This window comes from Rhinatrema bivittatum, chromosome 6, assembly GCF_901001135.1.
Source record: "Rhinatrema bivittatum chromosome 6, aRhiBiv1.1, whole genome shotgun sequence".
NCBI classification, from domain to species: domain Eukaryota; kingdom Metazoa; phylum Chordata; class Amphibia; order Gymnophiona; family Rhinatrematidae; genus Rhinatrema; species Rhinatrema bivittatum.
This window is the reverse complement of record NC_042620.1, coordinates 104,518,647-104,540,358: the sequence shown is the minus strand read 5'-3', so window position 1 is coordinate 104,540,358 and position 21,712 is coordinate 104,518,647. Positions and strand designations below refer to the sequence as shown.

The 21,712-nt window shown below is 40.5% G+C and overlaps 1 protein-coding gene across 2 annotated transcripts in view; it reads right to left on the bottom strand.

Moving 5' to 3' along the window:
• The window catches only part of CERS6 (ceramide synthase 6), a 373,746-nt gene that overhangs the window by 20,830 nt on the left and 331,204 nt on the right, over nucleotides 1-21,712 (bottom strand). For both annotated transcript variants that reach the window (XM_029605674.1, XM_029605675.1), the window contains exons 7-8: nucleotides 20,080-20,208; nucleotides 19,367-19,473 (exon numbers count right to left, since the gene is read on the bottom strand). In XM_029605674.1, coding sequence (XP_029461534.1) covers nucleotides 19,367-19,473; nucleotides 20,080-20,208 — 236 coding nt within the window. The remainder of the gene's footprint in view (nucleotides 1-19,366; nucleotides 19,474-20,079; nucleotides 20,209-21,712) is intronic.

Here is a 21,712-nt window from a genome sequence, read left to right as displayed (position 1 = left end):
GTTTTTAGCAAGGCCCAGTTATTAGTCCTTGTAGCCAGTATTTGTTATGCTGCACTCATTAGGGTTTTTGTACTTGATCAGAGCTAACCTAACTATATATACTCAGATTCAGGATTTGTCCAATGTAGAGAACACACTAGCTGGAATCAGTGATAACTCACATCAAGAGATACTTGTGATCAGGCGTTATTAGAAAAGCCGTGGTTCTCTTCTGCAGTAACCAACGCCATTTTGTACCATGTCACAGTCAAGATCAATACAATTTTATTTCACTTATACCAAAGAGGCCCAAACTCATTTAGCTACTTTTAAGACAATGATTTGAAAAACTGCAGTAGTCTAAGAACTCAGGGCAGCTGTTTACACAAAATCTTTCGCTGGTGCAAACTTGTCGAACAAGTGCATCTTGCCTTCATGCAAATCTGAAGGCGTGCAAGATATTGCAATGCAAATTTCACTTGTTTCTTCACTAACATGGTGCACAGAGGATTAAATTCTTTACGCTGCTGAGAAACTCCTGACAAATAATCCTGAAAAATGCGTATTGATCTCTTCTCATATTTCACCTCCCGATTCTTGTGGTAAGATTGCATAATTTGCTGCTTTTAGGCCCAAATTAAAAACTTGGCTTTGGTAATGCAGGGCCTCACTTCACTGTCACATTTACTCCCACTAGGTCCGGTATATCCAGAGATTCGGGTAGGCACTTTTCTAAAAAAACAAAAAAACCCCAAAACCCACCAAATTCCGATCTTCACCACTCTCCAGCAGCCCCACAAGTCTAATATTATTTCTTCTTGACCTGTTCTTAAGGTCCTCCAATCTCTCTCCTTGCTTGTCCACCATCTTTCCCAAAGAAAGTATTTTGTTAGTGAGAGTAAGCGTATCATATTCAAGCGTGGAGACTCTCCCGTTCACCATTTCCAGCTTTGGACCAAATTCTGATATCTATGTATTAAGTTCAGTAATTTGCTCGGAAATGGTGTTTAATCTACTATCCAAAGTGGCTACCATCGCTGCAGCTAGCTCAGTGATCGCCATGCTATTGGTGATAAGGCCTCTCACATTCTCTGCATCACTGGCCATCTTTTCTACCAGACCTCGTGGTTTTTCACTATTCCCCCCCCCCCCCCCTTTCAAGGGCATAATTGAGGGTGATTTCTGCAGTTATTTGTCAAGAGACATAAGCTGATCTTACCAAGCAAGAAAATGGACCACTCGGACCCCACAAACAGCAGATTCCACATAATTATTTGGGGATGGCACCCAGAGTCAGCACAAACATGTCTGTCCCGGCTCACCACATCACGTGACCTAGTTTTCTTTTTCTTAATTGCAAACGAACCTATAGACACGTCCTACTATTTTCATATTGTACTCCTCTGTTTCTGTATAGTGCCCATCCACTCTTAGTCCAGGTGTGAGATGTGCATTGCTGTGTTAAGTACTTTGGTTTTGCAGCAGTGTATGAGTTATGAATATAAACAATGGTACCACACAGAATACTTAATGCAGTACAATCAATACTTTTAAATAAATCCAGAGGTCAGCATTTTTTTTTAAGTTATGTGCTAGGGGTACCAACTGAGTGGAACTCTCTTTCATACTTTCTTTGGAACACCTCTTCTATGTTAAACCCACACCTTTTGGATCCTAACTTAGAAAATACCAACAGTCTTGGGTAAAAATCCTAACAGCAGCACAGCCATTAGTATTTCAAACAGTTTCATTAATGAAAAATAATTAAAACAAAATTCGAGCTTGAGCCCATGTTAAACACTAGGTACTGCCCACTAGTAGCCTAAACTTCTTCCTGCCAGGGAAACTGTTCAGATAGATAGATGCTTGAGCTCTTTGATAAGAGACTAGGCATCTAGGAGTAATCCTTTGGTATTCCAACCTCCATGGTCAAAAAAAAAATAAAAAAGGTCACTTTTGGGCTGGAATCCTGACAACCTTAAGGGATATCCTAGAACCAAGAAATAGATCCAGCTCTCCTGTACACTCTTCACAATCTCTCTCAGCACCTCTTTCTCCCACACAGAAAGAAATTCAGAGCATAACCTTTCTAGAGATCATCTGTCAAAGGTCCAAACAAATAAGTGTTATCCTACACTACAAAAACATCCTTAGAAATTAATGGTAGAAGTTAAGCAGTAGGGAGTAAGTACAATGCTCACTTTCAGATCAAGGCTACAGTTAATAGCTCTGTATACTTGCTTATTTTTTTCCTTGCCTTTAGTGTTATCATGTTGTTAATGTCTGGAATTTAATCTATTACCTTGATTTTTCTTATCCACTTCTTTCCTACTTTGCAGTTCTGTTCATATTTACTGCTTATCAGTACAGTATTTATTTTGGCACCTTGCATTAAACATTTTTGTCAGAAAGGAACTGACTTGTGGTTTAAGCTCGCTCTGTCTGTCATTATGAATCACGTTAAAAGCCAACTAATTCTATGCTTCCAACCTTAAAAGTACTCATTTCTAGGTGAAAGAAATGAGAAAATGAAACAAATTAAGAAATGGATACAAAAAATGCAATATGCTGACAGCAAAAGGCAGCATTCTTTTTTATTATTTTCAACTTCACTTGTTATACATGTTTAGTAAAAGTCAAAATGTTTACAAAACAGTGAAAATGTCATTGAAAAACCACGGCCAGAAAATGGCAGATCTCATGGTACATAAATTTGATGATATTGTGTCACTGTAAACATTTGAGAATTCTGCTAGTCAAGTGATTCTATTCCTCCAGGTGAATGCTATAACTTTCTTCTCTGAATATTTGTCTTCTTATACAGAAAAACATGGTAGACTACCTTTTATTTTTAGTCTCCCTTTCTTTCCCCCGCACGTAGGTCTTACAGACCACTTTGCTGACAGAGCTTGGACACGGGGCACAGCCAAACCACCCAACCTAAAACTAAATATGTGTTTACTAACTGTAATTCATACCACCAGGTCAGACGTTGTCACACTGTGCATCATCATTTCTTTTTTTTAGGCCACTTGAGCTATAGTGCCACTTACTGTTTAACAAATAAGAAAAGCACTTTGATTATACTTGAATGAAAAGAATTAGGAGTTTAAGCCATAGTTTGCTAGAAGAGTTATATATAATGTGCAAGAAGAAGACTGCATGTGACAAATAGCTTCCACAGTGGAAATAAACCATGAAGCTTTACTCCAACCTTTATTTACCAGTAGGCAGCACGAAGTGGCCTAGCCCAGCCCTTTTGAATTACTATTCAAATAAACTCCAGATGCTTGCAGGGAGAAGTCTAAATATAAATGTGAATGCTTAGTTCTTTTGTTTTTGCCCCACCATAAGCAACTTTTAAATTATAGTGTTTGATATAGTATAAATTCTTTACTAGCTCTGCTATGCAAAGTGAAAGAAGGCAGAGCTCCAAAGCAACAGTAGAGCTCCATGGATACCACAGGAAAGCTTGAGACCTCCCTGAATTCTTAAATCACATTTCTGTAAATTAGTTTATACCTGTTCTTGGCCAGTTTAAAGGATTACATGGTAACGAAAAAAAGATTACACCATGCCTCAAATGCTTTACACTACTGATACATATAAGTGAGAAAATGTAGAAACTTTGGACCAACTCTGAGCATTCCATATATGCATGGTTATTACATATACAAAGTGTTATTCTGGCATTTTTTAGAACTCTAGAATACCAAATGTCAGTGTAGCAGATTTAGTGCATCTGTTTGTGCAAACTCATTTTGCTTAAAGAATGTCAATACTTGGGCACTGAATATAATGTAATACAGAGCAGAGGCCAAAATAAAAAGTAGCCAAAACAAAATACAAGCAGTCCAGAGAACACGATAACTTTTACTGTTTGTATAGGTCATTTCACAGTATTGTATATTTTTGACTGTACAGATGAATCAAACATTTTCTTTTAAAGGTTAAAAAATGACCAGAGATTGCTAATTCTTTAAACCAGTGTTTATTTGAGTTTTATATACCATCATTCGGTGAAGCCATCACAACGGTTTACAAGATTCAAATGGTTGTTAGTATCTTAACATATGCGAATTGAAGATACATCAGGATACATATTATATTTGAAAATGAACGGTTAAAAGGGATCAGAGTGGGTAAGGATTAAAGGAAGGGGATAGGAAGGGGGGGGGGGGAGTTGAAGTAAATAGACAACACTGCTCTACAGCACACTCTAGGAACTCCCATCAGTAGTTTTTCTAGTGATTGGCAGCAGACTTGCAGCATGTGCTTGGAAAAGCAGCAGGGAAAAAGGATGAGAAATGGTCAGAGAACATAATGCACCGGAGTGTCAAATCTTCCAAAAGCCTGCAAAAGGCATTTGTTTCCCTGCCCAGGTTTACATTTTAGACAGTTGGTTAGGCTGAAAGAAGACCAAACGCCACCATCAAGTTGAATTCGCTCCTGGTTAGCAGCAGTCTCTATATAATAATCCAGGGGGAAGGCAAAAAACACTTTGCATCTGAAGCCAATGCTGCTACAGAGAGAAAAATTATTTCCTGATGCCAAACATGAGAATCATGTCAGAAATGCTAGATTAGCACAGCCCTAGACTGTTGCTGGGGGTATGATGGGGTTATGTTGCTATATGAGTGTATGTTTGATATTGTATCTATGTATATTTTAGGTTGATTTGTTTTAATGATACATATTTATGATTCTTTGAGCATGATTTAATATTTTTCCTCATCTAGAGCATGGGTTTGTTACAGCAGGTTATATGTTTAACAAATAAATAAAACCATATCTACCAACATATTTGCTCTCTAGAAACATGGTCCAGTTTACTTTGGAATCAATTGAGTTCTGCAATCGTAACTACTTTGGCTGCTCTTAAACAACTATTTTTTCAAAATGTAAATCCTCCTAGCTTGGAAATATTTCAGTATATGTAAATCTCCTTTATTAGCTTAGTAACCTTTTTTTCTACCTTTTCTAACATTTGGATATTTATTTTTGAGAATGGATGCCCAAGACTGAACTCCATATTCCAAATGGGGTTCAATGAATACCTTCCTCATTCTTTGGCTCTAGTCCCCCAATTAATGCATGCCAACATGTGCCCAAATATGCCCAGTACCTCTTAGTTTTACACATATTTTCAGTTTGTCTAACTAATATATTCAGTTCTTTATTTTGGTTAACATTAGCAAATATTGCCCCAGTGTAAGTAAATTGTGCTCTGTGGGGTTGATGTTCAAAAAGGTTTATGTGCATAAAACCCTGCTTTTTGAAAATCATCTAAGGGATTACCCACACAAAAATATGCACAAAACCCAACTTTGCACACACTTTTGTGTATGGCTGTCAAAGGCATTCTGGGGGACAGAATTGGGGGTCAGGGAAAGGATTTACATGCATACTTTTGATTTTCAAATGTATGTACATAAATCTACACAAGTTAGACCAGCTTGGGAGAAGGTGCAACTTTGTGCATGTACAGTATATGTCCACATGAGTACCTGGCAAACTTGCAAATTTTCAAATTGAACCTGTGCTCACCAGTCCACTTTGAAAATTGGGGATAAAGACTATGGGTAAAAAGTACCTCCAGACTTTAGCCCTATGTGGGAAGTTATAAAATTTACCTTTCCTATGCATCACCCTATGTTTAGCCACATTAAAATTAATCTGCTAGTCATCTGCTCATTTGTTTAACTTAAGTTCTTATTAAAAAAATTTAGTGAGTCCTATGTATTTACAATGAGTCTGGTATTATCCACTAGATAACCGATACAAATATTAAACAATGGTCTCAGTACATGCCCTCTGGAATCTAACTTATCACCCTACTTCAGTTAGAAAGTATGCCACTAACTGCGGCCAAGTATCAGAGAAAGTCTGTTACTTCACTTTCAACGCATAGCCAGCACAGCTCTCTACTTCAACGGCAGGGGAGAAAGTCTGTTACTTCACTTTCAACTGTTATTTTTTCAGAGTCAAATAATTACACAATAGTGGTGTAACAGGTAAAGATAAGGAGAACAAAGAGAGAATAGTATGAAAATATTATGTTTCTCATATAATACTAAGTATACTATCAGCATATGGACTCATACCGTGTTGTGCATACATCCTGTGGGACAAGTTATAAAAGTATTGCAAAAAATAAGACATGTTCTGGTCATAGATAGAAATGGGCCTAGGTGAACAGAAGTGTCACATTACCAGAGCACATCTGTGAGAGGTTGTGAATAAACTCTAGGTAAAGAAACCAATAGGTAGTGTTACAGGAAGAAATACTCAAAAAGGTATATAGGGAAAAATAGAAGAGGCTCACTAAATTCAGTATATTGGGTACAGAAAGATACTTGTGCAGAAGCAGCAATAGAGCAGAATTTACCTCAAAGGAATATTTGATTTATACCATGACATATCACACTGTCAAGTGGCCAGGAATGGGACAGGGTGACTGGTTAGTGTGATCAGATTAGCTTTCATAAATAAAAGTAAAAGAGAACATATCAAATAATCATCTAACTGACGCATAGCCAGCATAGCTCTCTGCTTCAACGGCAGGGGAGAAAGTCTGTTACTTCACTTTCAACGCATAGCCAGCATAGCTCTCTGCTTCAACGGCAGGGGCAATGTAGAAAAGAGGACCTATATATAGACAACCAACAAGGACTGAATTACATAGTCGAGTAAACAAAAGCATGGGTGTAACTTGCTTATTGAGGCAGTTACTACCCCTAACTAAGCTACATATTCAATTAGATGCAGTTCCAACACTGCTCTCTACATTAATGGTGGGGTGGAAGGGAAACAGAACTAAAAGGTACTAAGAGCCAAGCGTAACAAGTAAGAGGAAAAAAAAAGTGCATAGCTTGCTGGGCAGACTGGATGGGCCGATTGGTCTTCTTCTGCCGTCATTTCTATGTTTCTATATTTGCAGCCTCTCCTAAGAACATAAGATATGCCATACTGGGTCACACCAAGGGTTCATCAAGCCCATTATCCTGTTTCCAACAGTGGCCAATCCAAGTCACAAGTATGTGGCAACGCCCTAAACATTAGATAAATCACAAGCTACTATTGCTTATTAATGATCATAATAGCAGTTTAAGGATTTTCCTCTAGGAACTTATCCAAACCTTTTTTAACCCAGTTACACTAATTGCTGTAACCATATCCTATGGCAATGAATTCCACAGTTTAACTATGTGCTGAGTGAAAACATTTTCTTCAAATTTGTTTTACATGAGCTACTTATTAACTTCATGGAGTATTCCCTGGTCCTTCTATTATCTGAGAGAGCAAATAACCAATTTACATTAACTTGTTCAAGTCCTTTCATGATTTTGTAGACTTCTATCATATCCCCCCACCTCAGTCATCTCTTCTCCAAGCTGAACAACCCTAATTTCTTTAGCCTTTCCTCATCAGGCAGCCGTTCTATGCCCCTTATTTTGGTCACCTTTCTCTGCACTTTCTCCAGTGCAGCTATATCCTTTTTGAGATGTGGTAACCAGAATTACGGACAGTATTCAAGGTGCGGTCTCACCACGGAGCGATAGAGGCATTATAACATCCTCCATTTTATTTACCATTCCCATCCTAATTCCTAACATTGTTTGCTTTTTTGATCGCCACTGTACACTGAGCCAATGATTTCAATGTATTATCCGCTATGATGCCTAGATCTCTTTCTTGGGTGGTAACTCCTAAGTAAGAACCTAACATTGTGTAACTATAGCAATGGTTATTTTTCCCTATATGCATCACTTTGCACTTGTCCACGTTAAATTTCATCTACCATTTGGAAGCCCAGTCTTCCAGTCTCGCAAGATCCTCCTGCAATTCATCACAATCTGCTTGAGATTTAACTACTCTGCATAATTTAGTGTTATCTGCAAATTTGATCACCTCAGTCGTACCCCTTTCCAGATCATTTATAAATATATTAAAAAGCACTGGTCCATGTACAGATCCCTGAGGCACTCCACTGTTTACCTTTTTCCAGTGTGAAAACTGACCATTTAATCCTTCTCTTTGTTTCCTCTCTTTTAACCAACTTGCAGTCCACCAAAGCACATCACCTTCTATCCAATGACTTTAGTTTTCCTAGATGCCTCTCATGTGGGACTTTATCGAACGCCTACTGAAAATCCAAATACACCACACCTAGTGGTTCACATTTGTCCATATTTTTAGTCACCTCTTCAAAAAAATGTAGGAGATTTATGAGGCAAGACTTCCCTTGGATAAATCCATGTTGGCTGTTTCCCATTAAACCATGTCTAACTAAATGTTTTGTGATTTTATTCTTTATTACACTTTCCATGAGTTTTCCTGGCACTGAAGTCAGGCACACTGGTCTATATTTTTCCAGATCACACCTGGATCCCTTTTTAAATATAGAGGTTAAACTGGCCGTCTTCCAATTTTCAGGTACATCGGATGATTTTAATGATAGATTACAAATTAATTGATTGAAATAGGTATGAAACTTCATTTTTTCATTCTTTCAGAACTCTGGGGTGTATACCATCTGGTCCCGGCAATTTAATACTCTTCAGTTTGTTAATCAGGCCCACATCATTTTCCAGGTTCACAGTGATTTGGTTCAATTGATCTGAATCACCGCCCATGAAACCCATTCTGGAAAAGGTTCTCTCTCCAACATCTTCTTCAGTAAACACCAAAGCAAAGAAATCTTTCAATTTTTCCATGATCACCTTATCTTCTCTAAGTGCCCCTTTAACCCCTTGATCATACAACTATCCGGCCAATTCCCTCGCAGGATTTCTCCTTTGGATATATTTAAAGTTTTTATTGTGAGTTTTTGCCTCTGTGGCCAACTTCTTTTCAAATTCTCTCTTAACCTGTCTTATCAATGTCTTACATTTAACTTGCAAATGCTTATGCTTTATCCTATTTTCTTCTGATGGATCGTTCTTCCAATTTTTGAATGAAGATCTTTTGGATAAAATAGCCTCTTTCACCTCACCTTTTAACCATGTTTGTAATTGTTTTATCTTCCTTCCACCTTTCTTAATGCATGGAATACATCTGGTCTGTGCTTCTAGGATGGGGTTTATTTTTGTTTGTTTTTTTAAACAGTGTCCACGCTTGTTGCACACTTTTTACACCTTTGTAGCTGCACCTTTCAGTTTTTTTCTAACTATTTTTCTCATTTTATCAAAGTTTTCCTTTTGAAAGTTTAGTGCTAGAGCCGTGGATTTACTTACTGTCCCACTTCCAGTCATTAATTCAAATTTGATCATATTATGATCACTATTGCCAAGCGGCCCCATCACAGTTACCTCTCTCACCAAATCCTGTGTTCCACTAAGAAGTACTGTATTTTTCGCTCCATAAGACACTTTTTCCTCCAAACGTGGGGGGAAATGTCTGTACGTCTTATGGAGCGAATATTAAAAAAACAAACAAAAAAAAAACAACAACCCCTCATCCCAACCCTTTAAAGTTAACTACCTACAACACCCCACCCTCCTGAGCCCCCCCCAAGACTTGCCAAAAGTTCCTGGTGGTCCAGCGGGGGTGCAGGAGTGATCTCCTGCACTCGAGACATCGGATGCCAGTATTCGAAATGGCGCCGATAGCCTTTGCCCTTACTATGTCACAGGGGCTACCGTGCCATTGGTCGGCCCCTGTCACATGGTAGGAGCTATGGACGGCCTGAAAGAGAAGGAGAAATGTTTTCTGATCTGGGGAGTGGTCAGAAATGGCCCTTCCCAGACCCGAAAATGAAATAGGGACCAAAAACAATGTTATGCCCTCCCCTAATTTGCTCCATAAGATGCACAGATGCCCAGGAACAGAGCCTGTTTAGCACACCATTATTATTTTTAAAAAAGTTTCCTGCTCTGAATCCTAGGTGCGTCTTATGGTTAGGTGCATCTTATGGAGTGAAAAATACGGTAGATCTAAAATTGCTCCCTCTCTCATTGGTTCCTGTACCAATTGCGCCATAAAACTGTCTTTTACTCCATCCAGTAACTTTATCTCTCTAGCATGCCCTGTTTCAATTACCCAGTCAATATTGGGGTAATTGAAATCTCCCATTATTACTGCACTCCCAGTTTGTTTAGCTTCCCTAATTTCTCTTAGCATTTCACGGTCCTTCTCAACATTCTGGGCAGGTGGATGGTATCCTATCACTATACTCTTCCCAACACACAAGGGATTTTTACATATCAAGATTCAATTGTGCAATTAGTCTCATGCAGGATCTTTATCCTGTTGGGCTCTATGCCATCCCAGACATAAAGCGCCACCCCGCCAACATGCTCCTCTCTATCACGGCTATATAATGTGTGCCAGGGCATAGCACTATCCCATTGGTTATCTTCCTTCTACCCTGTTTCTGAGAAGCCAAGTCTGTCATCATTCACTGCTATACACTCTAATTCTCCCATCTTACTTCATAGACTTCTGGCATTAGCATACAAACATTTCAAAGTGAGTTTTTTGTTTGTATTTACATTCTGCTTTTCAGTTGACAGGGACAAACTGGAATCTTTAGCTCTGGAGAGTTTTTAATTACAAGCACTTGGACTACTTTTCTTATTATTGAAACCTCTCTGTTGGAATGCTCTAACTCTAATGCTTCGTTAGTATCCTTTGATATCTCCCACCAAATCATGTGCTGCTGAGTGACTGTCAGCGTTCCCCTTTGTTCTAGTTTACAAGCTGCTCTATCTCCTGTTTAAAGGTTAGTTCCAGCAGCCTGGTTTCACTCTGGTTAAGGTGGAGCCCATCCCTTTGGAAAAGACTCCCCCCTTCCCCAAATGGTTCCAAGTTCCTTACAAAACTGAATCCCTCTTCTTTGTACATTTGTCTCATCCACACATTGAGACTCCAGAGCTCTGCCTGCCTCTGGGGACCTGCATGTGGAACGGAAGCATTTCAGAGAATGCTACCCTGGAAGTTTTGGATTTCAGCTTTCTATCCAAGAGCCTAAATTTGGCTTCCAGAACCTCCCTCCCACATTTCCCTATGCCATTGGTGCCCACATGTACTACATCAACCGACTCACCCACAGCACTGTCTAAAATCCTATCTAGGTGATGCATGAGGTCCACCATCTTTGCACCAGGTAGACATGTTACCAGGAGATCCTCACGCCCACCAGCCACCCAGCTGTCTACATTCCTAATAATCAAATCACCAACTACGACAGCCGACTTAACCCTTCCCTACTTGGAAGAAGCCCTGAGAGAGACATTCTCGGTGTGAGAGGACAATGAACACCTGAAGGGCAGGTCCATTCTACAGGATCATTTCTTACTGCACCAAGTTGATGCTCTCTGATCATGAGACCTTCCTCCTCCAAGGCAGCAGCAGGGCTTGCAGACTAGAGTTGGGACTTGGCTACTATGTCCCTATATACCTCTCTGTCTGCCTCAGCTCCTCCAGGTCTGCCACTCTAGCCTCCAGAGATCGGACTCTTTCTCTGAGAGCAAGAACTCTTTGCACTGGATTGCATTTCTCACTGGCGGGTAAAAAATCATACATGTGACTCTGGATGCAAAAGACTGGGAGGCCCCCTCCTCTTGCTGCTGGACTGCTGCCTTCATCTTAAATTTGTTCAGTTCCTAGTTAAGATTTAGGTTGCTATGGGTTTGGGATTGTGTACAATTAGGGTCTTTAAATGTATTAGTGAATATATCTGGTAGTGACCTACAAGGGGATGATCAACTTTTGGTAAAGAGTGGGAATTTCTGAGTTTAAGTTAAAAGGCTGATTTTTTTTCTTTAATTTATTGAAAGTGTGAAAGTGACACCTGCCTATAAATTAAGGATGAGCTAGGGGTGGGTGGGACAGGTAGAAATACAATGTTACAGTTTTGATGAGGCAGTGCAACCGCCTCACCACCAGGGGTCCCTCTAGTGCTGGCTCTCCTGACAGGCCCAGTCCATCTCCTCTGTCCACTCTATGTTCTGGGTTTGCCCTTATAACCCTGCCTGACAGTTCCATCGATGCTTCGGCATCGAGCTCACCTGGGCTCCCTGCTCTAGCCTGCCTTACCTTGCGCGGCCTTCGGGCCTTTCCTTGTCTTGCCCCGCGCGGCCTTCGGGCCTTTCCTTGTCTTGCCCTGCGCGGCCTTCGGGCCCTCTGTGTGTGTGTGGCCTACGGGCCTTCTGACCTGCCTTGCTCCGCTTACGGTGTGTGGCCTACGGGCCTTCTGACCTGCCTTGCTCCGCTTACGGTGTGTGGCCTACGGGCCTTCTGTGTGTGTGTGGCCTACGGGCCTCCTGACCTGCCTTGCCCTGCTTACGGTGTGTGGCCTACGGGCCTTCTGTGTATGTGTGGCCTACGGGCCTTCTGTGTATGTGTGGCCCACGGGCCTTCTGACCTGCCTTGCCCTACTTATGGTGTGTGGCCTACGGGCCTTCTGTGTGTGTGTGGCCTACGGGCCTTCTGACCTGCCCTGCCCCGCTTACGGTGTGTGGCCTACGGGCCTTCTGTGTGTGTGTGGCCTACGGGCCCTTCTGTGTGTGTGTGGCCTACGGGCCCTTCTGTGTGTGTGTGGCCTACGGGCCTTCTGACCTGCCTTGTCCTGCTTACTGTGCCCTGACCCAGCCTGAACCTAGACACTGCTATCTGCCGCCTGCCCTGACCCAGCCTGGACCCAGACCCTGCCACTTGCCGCCTGCCCTGACCCAGCCTGGACCTAGACACTGCTATCTGCCTCCTGCCCTGACCCAGCCTGGACCCAGACACTGCTACTTGCCGCCTGCCCTGACCCAGCCTGGACCCAGACACTGCTACTTGCCGCCTGCCCTGACCCAGCCTGGATCCAGACTCTGCTACTTGCCGCCTGCCCTGACCCAGCCTGGACCCAGACTCTGTTCTAGCCATTCTTGTCTCTCTCAACCTGGAGCCACCCTTCTGGGTGGTGTTCACGACTCCTGACCGGAGCCCAGTCGTAACATACAACAGACAAACTGTTTGTTGCCTGCCCGACTACCTATTTAAAACAAAACACATGAATAATCTAAATATACCCCAATAGTTTACTTCTCCCCAATACTTTAAATTTTTAAAAAATTCTCCAAGCAGTACTTACTGATTTTTTCCAATCACCAGCAATCACCTCTCCTCCAACTAGTTTCTAACCCACTTGCCATTGTTATCCTTAAAATCCATCCTTAATCTGAAAATCCTTTTGCCTGGTTAGGAGCTTATATATGAAGAGTACCTTTGGGCAACTCACTTCAAACTTCATTGCCTCAGATATAGATTGTGAACCTTCTGGTGACAGAAAAAAACCTACAGTATCTGAATGTAATCTATTTTGAAATGCCTGGAAAAGTAGAATATAAATCAAAATAAAATAAAATACTCATACAATGAAGCAATGGGGAAATAGTGGCTATGGCAAATATACATATGTAAAAGAAAGACAATGCTCTAAATTTCAAAATATAGGGAAAATAGGAATGCAGTAAGATAAGTTTTCTATTAATAAATGTGCAAAAACATCGGCCATATTAAAACAAAGATTTAGTATTGTATTTTATGTTCATTTTATTTATGTTGGTTATTTACTAAGAATTAAAACAAAATTAAAATGGGATGGAAAGTTATCAGATTGTGTGTGAGTGGCTGAGAGTTTAAGAACATAAGAACATGCCATACTGGGTCAGACCAAGGGTCCATCAAGCCCAGCATCCTGTTTCTAGCAGTGGCCAATCCAGGCCATAAGAACCTGGCAAGTACCCAAAAACTAAGTCTATTCCATGTTACCGTTGCTAGTAATAGCAGTGGCTATTTTCTAAGTCAACTTAATTAATAGCAGGTAATGGACTTCTCCTCCAAGAACTTATCCAATCCTTTTTTAAACACAGCTATACCAACTGCACTAACCACATCCTCTGGCAGCAAATTCCAGAGTTTAATTGTGCGTTGAGTGAAAAAGAACTTTCTCCGATTAGTTTTAAATGTGCCCCATGCTAACTTCATGGAGTGCCCCCTAGTCTTTCTACTATCCGAAAGAGTAAATAACCAATTCACATCTACCCGTTCTAGACCTCTCATGATTTTAAACACCTCTATCATATCCCCCCCTCAGCCATCTCTTCTCCAAGCTGAAAAGTCCTAACCTCTTTAGTCTTTCCTCATAGGGGAGCTGTTCCATTCACCTTATTTTGGTAGCCCTTCTCTGTACCTTCTCCATCACAATTATATCTTTTTTGAGATGCGGCGACCAGAATTGTATACAGTATTCAAGGTGCGGTCTAACCATGGAGCGATACAGAGGCATTATGACATTTTCCATTTTATTCACCATTCCCTTTCAAATAATTCCCAACATTCTGTTTGCTTTTTTGACTGCCGCAGCACATTGAACCGACGATTTCAATGTGTTATCCACTATGACGCCTAGATCTCTTACCCTGGTTGTAGCACCTAATATGGAACCCAACATTGTGTAACTATAGCTTGGGTTATTTTTCCCTATATGCATCACCTTGCACTTATCCACATTAATATTCTAGCTAGACGTCTTTAGGATATTTTCATCCATAACATAGTCAGCTACAATTTGGATGAAAATAGGCTTGTCTAGCTGACCAGATTTAGACCAGCTAAAGTTATGCCCAGGGACAGCTGGCTAGTGCTGAAAATTAGTAATAACCAGCTACTTTTGCTCTCGTGATCTGACTCCCACCCCAAGTCCATCCAGATTATGAGTAGTTAAATCATGGCTTCCCAAACCTGTCCTGGGGACCTCACAGACAGTCAGGTTTTCAGGATATCCACAATGACTATGCATGAGATATATTTGCATACCATGGAGACTCAGTATATGCAAAATTTATCTCATGCATAGTCATTGTGGATATCCTGAAAATCCGACTGGCTGTGGGGTCCCCAGGACAGGTTTGGGAAGCCCAGAGTTAAATATATCCACCTAGTGAAACTAAATGGCAATATTTATTCATTCTGCAAGGCAGAGCAAGTTTGCTTATAGTAAACTGTGTTTTCCATAGAGAGCCATTACATATGGGCGATGTCATCCAGTGGCATTGAATAGACATCTCTCCTAGCTAGTAGAGCTTTGAGTTCTACTGAGCATATACAAGATTTCCTGCATGGACATTCCCTTGTGAGCCTCCTCAATCAATATCAAAGCTGATTACAGCTAGGGAGTTGACTGTCCAGAGAGGTGGACAGATAGTCCATGGCTAATTCATCCCATCTATGGGAAACACGGTTTAAAATCGAAAACTTGTTTTTTTTCCATTGATAAGCAGGCTGAATTAGTCATTACATGTGGGGTCCCAAGATGAGTGTTACAGTGGAGAATTTACTAAGTCAACAACTCTGACTCCGCCATGGGAAGCAGACAGAGTACAGATTGTACAAAACTGCTTGCCCAAATTTACTATCAGCTCTTGAGAGGTTACCCAGATAGTAGTGGGACATAAAGGTATGAACAGTCGACCATGTTCCAACTTTGCAGATGTCTTCAACGGGTACTTGCAAATGGGCAATGAAAGTCTGATGAGCTTTGATGGGGTCTGTGATCTGCAAGCCTGCTGAAGTGTAGCAGTGCTGAAGGCATTCAGCTATCCAGTTGGACAATGTATGTTTGGTGACCGCTACTCAAAGTTTGTTTGCAACTCTTTGTTTCACACGACCCAAAGTTTGATGATGCGGCTGAGTTATCTTCTTGTAGTAGGCCAAAGCTTTTTTGTAATCTAAGTGTAAAGGCTCTTTTTTTTTTTTTTTTAAAGTCAAAAAGCACATGGGGATATAATTCATAATTTCATGCTGCAAATGTCACCAAAATACCACGTGTTTTGTGTGAAACACAGCTTCAGCAAAATCTATCCTAGAATCTTGAGAACTTCAGAAAGAAAAAAAGTTGTCTATCTTACCAACTTTGGATCATATTAACTAAAAGATTAAGAGCCTGATTTACTGAGATCTTTTCCCAGGCATACAGAATAGGAAAGAAAGCCTTATTTATTTAAACATTTATATTCTGCTCATGTCCAAAGTTCAAGGTGGACTACAAAAAACACATTACAGTATTACAACATTAAAACAAAACAAGTAACAAAACAATAAAATACCCTACAATTAAAACAAACACTACCAGCCTTAGCACTATTATTACTTATTTCTATAGCACTACTAGAAATATGAAAAACAGTACAAATACATGTAATACACAGTCCCTTTTCAGAAATAAAGATTTAAACGTGAGCTGAAAACATGGCTATTCAAAAATACATATAACCTAAATCATCAGAATGCAGAGATCAGAATACAGAGAACTATAACAACAAGAATGACAAAAGATGATGATTAATGAATGAGTAATAAACTAAGAAGAACATAAGAAATTGCCATACTGGGTCAGACCAAGAGTCCATCAAGCCCAGCATCCTGTTTCCAACAGTGGCCAATCCAGGCTACAAGTACTTGGCAAGTACCCAAAAACTAAATATATCCCACGCTACTGATGCTAGCAATAGCAGTGGCTATTTTTTTTTTAAGTCAACTTGATTAATAGCAGGTAATGGACTTCTCCTCCAAGATCTTATCCAAACCTTTTTAAACCCAGCCAAACTAACTGCACTAACCACATCCCCTGGCAACAAGTGACAGAGTTTAACTGCGTTCAGTGAAGAAGAATTTTCTCCAATTTGTTTCAATGAGAGGATGTAAGTAGTGTAAGGCAATGTATGGACTTCTATGGAAAAACTGTTAAATTATAATTCCTGAACTAAAACCTTAAGACTTAGAACTTTAGTTAAAATGTATCAGACCATCCCAGTAGGTTTATTTCAATCCCTGTTCTGTTGATATATAGTATGAATTTTACTTTTATAAACTGCTGTGATCTTTATTTGGAACAATGGTTTATAAAATGTCTACATAAATAAATAAGGTTTTTGTCCTATTCTGTATCTATGGGGACAATAAAGGTTAGCAAATAAAGCCTTAAAAGATATCACAACCTACTAAGGGCTAGATATACTAAAGGGTTTTCTTTGTTGTGTCTATGGGGAAAATATTGTCCCTATGCTTCTTTAAATCTTTACACATTAACACCCTGAGCACAATCATGCTGTACCTTTACATACCAAAAAAAAAACCCATGCTGTCCCCACAAAACTAGATCCACCATCATATACTTGTTTTTTCAGTATAATAATCTTGTGCATGAATATCTAATTTATGAGGTTATTTTGTTGTTTGCTTTTTAATTAGATGTCTTATTTTGTAGATTCATACCCCTCCATTTCCTGTATCACTAAATTATTTATTATAATGTATATCCATTTTGTAAGAGGTTTTGTAAGTTATCTATTTCCAACCCAGTGCATTCATTACTTATTACCCTGTGCTTCTTTTGTTGGAGAAAAAAAATCTGATCCAAGAGTTTTACATTTTATGATGCTGTTAGTTATTTCAGCTCAGAACTATTGTAACATATCGCAGAATACATTACAGATGTTAGCATTCGTTAATAAACTTGTCTTTTAATTGCCAATATGCAATGAGAAACTGTGATAATTTAATATACTGTGCCACTTTCTGCTTAATAAAAGATAAGGATGATGCTGTAATGAAGTTAATATAACAGTTATGTTTCATACTTGGACGTGTGCACGACTGATAATGCAGTTACTGAGCATGTATTATGCTAGGAGATGTAGTACAAAGGGTGATGCAGGTCACCATTTTGTTTCCTTCTGTCACGTCACATCTCTCTTTTGCAAGTTTTGTATTTTCTTTTTCACTTTATAACTGAGCTGATATAGACACAGAAAATACAACTCCATACAAGTTGTGGATAGTTCACGTATCATACAGTTGATATGAAATTTGTAAGTTAATTTGAGATCATTTTGAGCCCAAGTGTTGTAAGTCCTTTTAGTGAGAGTGTACATGCAGACCTTTTTAACGTTTGCTTATTACAGCAATAATTTACAGTACTGAAAATAAATCTTGTTTTCTTATTCCCTTAACAGTTTATTTTTTATTACCCTGCAGCTTTTACAGGTTTCTGTCAGGCTTCCAAATCAGTTGAAATGTAGCCCTTAACAGTGCTTGAGCATGATTAGCAGAAATGGGCAAGCCAGAAAATGTGATAGGTGACGTAAATCACATGGCTCTTAGAGCCAAACATGATATGAGACAACACGAAAAAAAAAAGAAGAAAAGATCATTCTAACCAAAAATACTTACCAATCATTGTGTGCCCATTTAACTTGTCTCTACTTATCTTTTTGCTTCTTGGACTTTTCCATTTCAATTCCATCTCCTCATTTAATCTCTTCCAGCATTTCATTTTCCTGTCTTCCCCTCATTTATTCAGTCTGTTTTTGTTCCTTTTCTCTATTTCTATGTAGCTTATCGCTGTCTCTGCCCCTTCCTCTCGAAGTCCTCTCTTTCCATAGTCCCATGAAAGATTTGTAACCATCCCAACCCCATCCCACCTGTAAGGATAGTGGACCTTTGTACTGCAGTGTGGTTGACGCAGCCTAGTAGGGGAACCTACTAGGCCCATGCTGGCAGTTGATGAACAGCCCTGGACTGGGACTAGGCTAGAGCTTCCCCTATACCAGCCACATTCCCTGCAGGTTGAGCTTTTGTGTTCAAGGGGCCGGCAAGACTTAGGTGAGAGTCCCACAGAGTGTACGGAGTAAGAGAGTACAGAGCAAGGCCTAGGTCTGGACAGGTTGTGGTGAGACAATTACCAGGAGATAGCTGGAAGCTGAGGCAGGGGGGGGGGGGCGGGGGGGGTGTATTCAGAGTACATAGTTGAAAGTCAGTGGTTGAGGAGGCCACAGGACAGGGGTGGAAGGCTGAGGAGGCCACAGGACAAGGCAGGAAGGCCACAGAGCTAGGCAAGGCAGAATAGCCAGATCAAGGAGTCGAGGTGACTCGATGAAGAGACCTCAAGTTCTAGGAGAGGCAGGCTAAATAAGGCTGGCCTTGCTGCGTCATGGGATCAATGAGATGGTAAGAGCATATGAGAACGTGGCACCTTGAGGACCTCTGCAGGCAGGGAGGCTGCCTAGCAGGTAGAACTGACAACAGAATTGTATTTAATATGCAAAAATATCCATAATTAGTGCAGGAAAAATTTTCAAGAGTAATTAAGGGTAATTCATTGGCAACAGGTACTTTACTGTTGTCTATATCTCAACTACTTCAACCTCTACTTAAGGTGATATCACACCTATTTATTTAGTTAAAGCTGAAGCACATTCCATAAGCATTACAAGACAATACTCTCAAAAACTATCTTCTTTAAGTTTTCAAACCAGATAGTAGTTCTAATCTGTGTACTACTATAGTTTCAGTCCTTTGTGCAGATGTAATAGTATTTCATATAGGGGCTACTTACCACAAGGGGTATACACCAAGCCTGGCAATAATGAAGACCAAGGTAAACATGACAAACAGGAGATCACACAATTTCTGACACTTGGTATAGCTGGCCATTTTAGCAGCCTGCAAAACAAAATAATTTTGATAAAATCTGGAAAATGTCCTATAATATGCATATTTGACTAAACAATATACTGAATATGGGCACGCATTCTAACATATGCATGTATCTATAGTTACAATATTCCTGCTTCTCAAAATATTAAGAGTAGAAGTAATAATTAATTTTTGGTGGAATGGATCTATACAGAACAGCAAATCAAACATTCCATAAATGTGAAGTACAGAACACAGCAAAGACCAATGAAGGGTTATCTTCAAAGTTAAATCTATTATTCACTAACAAAATCTGCAAAAGAGTAACCTTAAGTTTATTTAAAAAAACAAACAAACAAACAATAACAACAAAATCTAAAAGCCAGAAAAAGATGGATTTATGCCATTGTGAAATCCATAAATTGGTACCCCTTTGCACTATTAAAACATGACAAATAAGGCATACTGAACAGTCTACCAGTTATGTTTTGCTCAGCCACATTTATTATTTGGCTAGAGTCCTATTCAGAACCAGGTCAAAGAATAAGCATCACACCTGACTTCAGCCATGATAAGCCATTTTTATTGTAAGTTTTTCAAGATCCGCATTAATAAATTATTTCCTCCTCTTACCTCAAGTAGAACATCAGCAGCGTCATGAAGACACATGACCAAGGTTCCTACTCGAACCATGTTGTTTACATATGAAAAAGTTATTAATGAAATTGTTGCAAGATGATGCAAAAACATGATCCCAAAATCCTAGAGGAAAATAAAAACAAAGTCAAAAGATTCAGAAAGATCATTCATACTATTATTTTAGTTTGCTAGTAAAATATTAGTGAGAAAATATACATTATCTAAGGCAGACTTTGGGGCGGATTTTAAAAGGAGCGCGAATAGGCCTACTTTTGTTTGCGCTCAGGCGCAAACAAAAGTACGCTGGATTTTAGTAGATACGCGCGGAGCCGCGCGTATCTACTAAAAAACCTGGATCGGCGCGTGCAAGGCTATGGATTTTGTATAGCCGGCGCGCGCCAAGCCGCGCAGCCTACCCCAGTTCCCTCCGAGGCCGCTCCAAAATCGGAGCGGCCTCGGAGGGAATCCTCTAACACCCTCCCCTCACCTTCCCCTCCCTTCCTCTACCTAACCCACCCGCCCGGCCATGTCTATACCCCCCCCCTTACCTTTGTTGGGGGATTTACGCCTCCCAGAGGGAGGCGTAAATCCCCGAGCGCCAGCGGGCCTCCTGCGCGCCGGGCCGCGACCTGGGGGCGGGTACGGAGGGCGCGGCCACGCCCCGGACCGCCCCGGGCCGTAGCCACGCCCCCGTACCCGCCCCCAAAACGCTGCCGACACGCCCCGAAAACGCCGCGACGACCGGGACCGCCCCTGACACGCCCCCCGACACGCCCCCACCGAAAACCCCGGGACTTACGCGAGTCCCGGGGCTCTGCGCGCGCCGGTAGGCCTATGTAAATAGGCTTACCGGCGCGCAGGGCCCTGCTCGCGTAAATCCGCCCGATTTTGGGCGGATTTACGCGAGCAGGGCTCTGAAAATCCGCCCCTTTATTATTTATTAAAATGTCATTTTTTCATCTTTATGTTCATCTAAAAACATTTGCTTTGCCCATAGGTAAGTCACACTGGTGAGGTGCAGAAGACCCATGTTATACAAAAAAGACAAGCAGAATCAGGTATGCCTTCGAGGTAACTGGGTTGAGTGTGGTGAAGAGAGGGAAAAAAGTGTAGCAGACTGCTGGTATTAGCGTGACACTGAGGTTTAGAAACATTTATTTCTCTTACATTCTGCTACTTTTTCAGAGCAGATTAAATGTAGATATACATACAATCAAACAATAAGCATACAAACATCATAATATAAAAAAAAGTATTCAGTAGAAAAATACAGTTAAAACATAGAAAACACTTTCTCATACAGCCCTCAAACAGTAAACAGAGCTGTGCTAATTACAGTGTCATCCGGAGAGAAAAACAGCAGAAAATAAGACATTAAAATAAATTATGTTATGCTATGAGCTCTGAGAGCAACACGTGGCTGCGCTCCCGCTGTGGAATTGCTAAATCTACTATTTTGCCTCAATCCAAGTATATCAGGCACATCACTTCCCTGTCTAAGGACAACCCAAAGCGCTCTATCTCAAAGTTATGGGCCGAACGGGACTCAAACCTAAAAAGTCTCCTGATGTTGCTGTGCAGGCCTAAGATCCTGCTTCCGAGGCAGAGGACAAGGTTTCTGAACTGG